The 6122-nt window shown below is 53.2% G+C and overlaps 1 protein-coding gene across 1 annotated transcript in view; it reads left to right on the top strand.

Moving 5' to 3' along the window:
• Positions 1-6122, top strand: part of LOC142920535 (ephrin type-A receptor 5-like) — a 32340-nt gene that overhangs the window by 2287 nt on the left and 23931 nt on the right. The window contains exon 2 of the mRNA XM_076062818.1: positions 2928-2992. Coding sequence (XP_075918933.1) covers positions 2928-2992 — 65 coding nt within the window. The remainder of the gene's footprint in view (positions 1-2927; positions 2993-6122) is intronic.

Genomic DNA, 6122 nt, shown 5'->3' with positions numbered 1-6122 from the left:
CACCGCGTGCTGAGATGATGCACAGCGAGCGGTGACCACAAACTGATGATGATGATGCCCCGCGTGGCGGCCACGTCCATTCTCGATGTGGGGGTGGGGGTGGTGGGGGAAGCGGAGGACACGGAGGGAAAAATCCATGCGACCACCTGAAGAGACAGTGTGTACGTGTGTGTACATGTGAGTGTGTGTTTGTGTACGTGTGTGTACGTATGTGTGTGTACGTGAGTGTGTCTGTGTACGTGTGAGTGTGTGTCTGTGTACGTGTGAGTGTGTGTGTTTGTGTACGTGTGAGTGTGTGTACGTGTGTGTACGTGTGTATGTATGTGCGATAGTGTAGCGGTTAGCGCGCTGCGCTATGAACCTGGCAACCCGGGTTCGATTCCCGCTCACGGCCAACACCAGTGACGATTATTCGAACCGGTCCCGGGCCTCCCTTAGGTCGACTCAGCCTCAAATGAGTACATTGCCACTAGGGAGACAAAGGCGGTCGGGCGTGGTGCTGGCCACCCACCCCCTCGTGTACCGTTTCGGCCTTCATAGGTGCTCGCTAACAGCACTTGCCCCTACAGTCTGTTAAGGCTATATGGGGATCTTTGTCTTGTCTTGTACGTGAGTGTGTCTGTGTACGTGTGAGTGTACGTGTGAGTGTGTGTCTGTGTACGTGTGTGAGTGTGTGTCTGTGAGTGTGTGTACATGTATGTACGTGTGAGTGTGTGTCTGTGTACGTGTGAGTGTGTGTCTGAGTACGTGTGAGTGTGTGTCTGTGTACGTGTGTGAGTGTGTGTGTCTGTACCGGGGGAATCTCCATTTGGTACAGCTATAATGGGAGGCTGATCGATGCCCGGGTGCGGTCAAGGGATGGCTCCCTATTGCTCAACCACGTTATGTATGCTGATGATTTGGTAATAGCTGCTCATTCAGAGGAGGAGTTGGAGACGCTGCTGCTGAGACTGGAGCGTGCCACTAAGAGATGGGGGCCTTACCTTCAGCCACACCAAAACTAAGCACCTGCCTGGATATTTTGTACCATCGGACACTCCACCCCCACAACTCCCAATCGGTGATGGGGCAGTTGTGGAGAGAGTGGAGAGTTTCCCATACCTGGGCAGTGTGCTTATGACTGGCTCCAGTTTAACAGCAGAGGTCTCACTCCGAATCAGTCGAGCGGCAATATCTTTTCATCGGTTGCGTAACGCTGTGTGGAAGCTACCTGGTCTGTCGCTCCGCACTAAGCTTCAGGTCTTCTCGGCCACGGTCATTCCCTCCCTTCTCTACGCTTGCGAAACGTGGACCCCCTTAATGGAGCATTTTCGCCGGTTGAAACATTTAGGCTGGCCTGCCTACGATCCATCCTGGGTTTAACCAGACTGGATTGTGTGAGGAGCTCACAAATCCTTGAAAGATCTGGGCAAGGTCCCATCGATGAGCTCCTCCGGCAGGCAAGGCTGGGTCATGTAGCCCGCATGCCCAGCCACCGCATGCCGAAACAGCTTTTGTTCGGCCGGATCGAGGGGGCTAAACGGGCGCGGCACGGGCTAGAGAGGAGATGGAGTGATGTGGTACGGGAGGACGTGGAGCTGAGTGGACTTGTCGATGACTGGTACCAGCGGTGTCAAAATTGGCCTCTGTGGAGGAGGCTCGTGAAGGACGCTACTGGGCAGTTGGAGGCAGTCGCCCTCCAACAACAACGGAGGGTGGAGGAGCGACGCTCACAACAACGAGCAGAGCGCCGGGTGGCTAAAGCACAGCAGGTTGGCACAGTAGGGGGCACAGGTGGTGCACCAGCCAGTCATTTCGGTCATCTCAGTCAGTCGACCCGTGGCACCTGGGTCTGCCCCGTGACCTGCCAGCGTGGCCTCAAGGTGCACATGGCCTGGCACAAGCGTCGTGGTGATGTCACCACCACTTAGTGGCGAATGGCAGTTGTTGTGTGTGTGTATGTAGCTGTTAGCGCGCTGCGCTACGAACCCGGCGACCCAAGTTCGATTCCCTCTCACGGCCAACACCGTCAGTGACGATTCTCTGAACCGGTCCTGGGCCTCCCCTAGGTCGACTCAAGCTCAAATGAGTAACCTGGTGCGGTGTGTAGTAAACATCGCCACTGGGGAGACAAAGGCGGCCGGGCGTGGTGCTGGCCACCCACGCCCTCGTGTGCCACAGTGCCGGTAGCCTTGGTAGGTGCTGCTACTCGCGAGCAGCAGCAGCACTTGCCCCGGCAGTCCGTGACAGCCGTCGTGTACACGATGGTGGGGATTTTTTGCACGCGGCGTTTTATATTAAATATTTGCTGTTTTTTTTCCAGGATGTTTCTGTTACGCGTTGTCGCTTTAAGATGTTCTGTGTTCATATTTTGTTTGTTGCGGCTGCACCCGACTTGAGAGCCGCATGGCTCACAACGCTATCTCCATAGATATAAAAGGCAAAGTTGTGATTGTGCGTGTCTGTTCAAAATGTTTAGCGTACTTCCCGACATGCAACAAACTGGAAATTTGCCACGTGGGTGCTTTCCAGACTGTACACCATCCTAAAATTATAAAAATACACTTTTGCTTTTTCTTTAGGGGGGTAGCTCAATAATGCATCTATTTTTTTTGCACGTCAAGTGAGCTGTGACGTCAAATCTGTCACGTGACCCGCGCACGTGGAAGCGTAACGCGTTGTAGTATAGTGACCCGAGTTCGATTCCCGCTCACGGCCACCGCCGGTGACGATTATTTTTTTACCGGTCCTGGGCCTTCCCTAGGTCGACTCGGCATCAAACGAGTACCTGCTCTGCTGTGTGAACATCGCCACTGGGGGGACGTGGTGAATCCTCGTCCCGGGCGTAGCCGGGTAGTACAGCTCGTACCTAACAAACTTGAAACTTCGTCTCTCTCTGTGTGCGCGCGTGCGCGTGTCTCTCCCCCCACCCACCCACCCCGCTGCAGTGGACCTGCTCGACACGGAGACCGCGCAGGGCGACCTCGGCTGGGTCGCCTTCCCGCCCGATGGGGTGAGTCGAGCGTGGAGGCCACGAGACCTCCGTGGATGTTCGGGGGGGGAGGGGCGTCCATAGATGACATCACGCACTTAGGGGGCGGGGTCAGACATTTGTGACGATGCGTGACGAGAGAGGGAGGTTTGAGAAATGTGACGTCACATCATCAAAATGCGCAACTTTAAATAAATACAGACAACGCTAAGTTGCCTCGGTGGGAGTAGTTATATTGGAGAAACCAAATGACATGTCTCGGACCGCATTCGTGAACACAAAGCAGACCTGAAACACAGTAGGACCAACACCTCGGCCGTGGCAGATCACTGTTATAATTCAGTAGGCTCACATGACATTGACTTCTCCAAGACAGAGGTTCTTTGCAAGCCATCTGGCTACCATGAGAGATTCGTTCATGAGTCTATTCACATATACAAACACAGAGACAATTTCAACCGAGAAGATGGATTCTGGCTTAGCAATCATTGGAAGGATTTGATAAACCATTTTGGGTCTTAATTGATTGTTCACGCTTACGGTGGCCTTCAGACCTCATCCATTATTTTTCGTCTCCCCCCTCCTCTTTTCCGAACATAGATGGACTCGTCCTTCTGAACTGCCAAATCGCTCTCCGTGGTGCTAACGTTAAAAAAACGCCACTTTTTTCTAAATTTCTTGCTGTGGTTTTCACACCTGATGATGATTATGTTAGGGTCGTTGGCCCCCGGGATCTCTCCTGCCTGCGACCCTGCCCGCGAAGTACCGACGCCCCCAGACTCTCCACTAGTGTGGGAGCTGCCGCCGCTGCACTCCTCACCGGGCGGGGAAGGGCCGCCGCGCTCCTGTTCCCCCCCCTGGGCTGTCGAGAGTGATGCCTTACCGGCAGGAAACCCAATCTTCCTCGCTCGCCTCATGGTCCTTGTCGTGTGCAGGTCCTCGAGGGTTGGTAGATTGCAGGCAATTACCTTCTCAGCAGTGTGGATGATACGCTGCAGTCTGCTCTTGTCCTTGGCAGTGGCAGCAGCGTACCAGACGGTTATGGAGGAGGTGAGGATGGATTCAATGATTGCTGTATAGAATTGCACCATCATTGTCTTTGGCAGGTTGAATTTCTTCAGCTGCCATAGAAAGTAAATCCTCTGTTGAGCTTTCTTGGTGAGGGAGCTGATGTTCAGTTCCCACTTGAGGTCCCAGGAGAGAATAGTGCCCAGGAAGCGGAAGGACTCTACACTTTTGACTGGGGAGTCTAACAGGGTGATGGGGGTGAGTGGGGCTGTATTCTTCCTGAAGTCCACAACCATCTCAACTGTCTTTAGAGCATTTAGCTCTAAGTTGTTCTGGCTACACCAGGTCACCAGGTTGTCAGCTTCCCACCTATAGTCAGACTCATCCCCACCAGAGATCAGCCCAATGAGGGTGGTGTCGTCCGCAAACTTCAAGAGTTTGACGGACAGATGATTGGAGGTGCAGCTGTTAGTATACAGAGAGAAGAGCAGTGGGGAAAGGACGCAGCCCTGAGGAGTTCTGGTGCTGATGGAGCTGGAGTCAGAGACTTGTGTTCCCAGCTTAACGCACTGCTTCCTGTCAGACAGGAAGTCTGTGATCCAGTAGGGCACATTCAGCTGGAAGAGCTTGTCCTGAAGCAGGGCAGGGATGATGGTGTTGAAGGCAGAGCTGAAGTCCACAAACAGGATCCTAGCGTAGGATGCTGGGGCGTCCAGATGCTGTAGGATGAAGTGGAGGGCCATGTTAACTGCGTCGTCCACAGACCTGTTGGCTCTGTAGGCAAACTGAAGGGGGTCCAGGAGAGGGTCTGTGATGGCTTTGAGGTGTGCCAGGACCAGGCGCTCAAAAGACTTCATTACCACAGATGTAAGGGCGACCGGTCTGTAATCATTTAGTCCTGTTGGCCTTAGCTTTTTGGGCACAGGGATGATGGTGGAGGACTTGAGACAGGCTGGTACATGGCATGTCTCCAGGGAGGTGTTAAAGAGGTAGGTGAACACCGGAGACAGCTGGTCAGCGCAGTGCCTGAGGGTGGCTGGAGAGACAGAGTCCGGCCCGGCTGCTTTGCGTGGATTCTGCCTCTTGAAAAGTCTATTAACGTCTCCCTCCTGAAAGGAGAGAGTCGTCTCTATAGTATGGGTGGGGGATGGGGCCTCTTGAGTGGGAAGGGGTAGTTCAGGACAGTCCAATTGTCTTTCAAATCTGCAGTAGAACTCGTTCAGGTCGTTGGCCAGGCGGGAGTCGTTAGTGGTGTGGGGAGCTCTGGGCTTGTAGTTGGTGATCTGCCTGAGCCCTCTCCAGACAGAAGCAGAGTCGTTAGTAGAGAACTGGTGTTTTAGTCTCTCTGAGTACAGTCGTTTAGCCTCTCTCACCGCTTTGCTAAACCTGTTCTTCGACTCCTTGAATCTGTCTCTATCTCCACTCCTAAACGCTTCCTCCTTCTCCAACCTCAACCTTCTGAGCTTTGCTGAGAACCAGGGCTTGTTGTTGTTAAAGTTCACCTTGTTACGTGTTGGGATACAGCAGTCCTCATAGAAGCTGATGTAGGACGTCACAGCCTCTGTGAGTTCATCCAGACTATTGGTAGCAGTCGTGAACATATCCCAGTCAGTACAGTCTAAGCACGCCCGCAAATCTTCCACAGCCTCACTGGTCCACTGTTTAGATGTCCTCACAGCAGGTTTACAGAGTTTTAGTTTCTGCCTGTATGCAGGAATCAGGTGGACCATGGCATGGTCAGAGTGTCCTAGTGCTGCTCGGGGGATGGCGTGGTAGGCTCTACTGACTGTAGTGTAGCAGTGATCCAGAGTGTTCCCTTCTCTGGTTGGGCATTTAATGAATTGTATGTATTTGGGGAGTTCGTGGCTGAGATTACCTTTGTTAAAGTCGCCAAGTACGATAACCAACGAATCTGGATTTGCTCGCTCCACACTCAGAATCTGATCGGCGAGCATGCGTTGGGCCTCTTTAACCTGAGGACATGGCGGCAAATAAACTCCGACCAAAATGAGCGACGCGAACTCGCGAGGCGAGTAAAACGGTTTACAGGTTATAAAAATTGATTCAAGGAGTGGAGAACAATGTTTCAGAATCACTGTGACATCTACACTCCCCCCCACACTCCCTCCCACACTCCACTCCC

The sequence above is a fragment of the Petromyzon marinus genome, unplaced genomic scaffold, assembly GCF_048934315.1.
Source record: "Petromyzon marinus isolate PM22_M1 ecotype Great Lakes invasive population unplaced genomic scaffold, UKy_Petmar_22M1.pri1.0 PM_G_Scaffold_72, whole genome shotgun sequence".
Classification (NCBI taxonomy): Eukaryota; Metazoa; Chordata; class Hyperoartia; order Petromyzontiformes; family Petromyzontidae; genus Petromyzon; species Petromyzon marinus.
The sequence above is the reverse complement of the archived record's forward strand: the minus strand, read 5'-3'. Positions and strand labels throughout refer to the sequence as shown.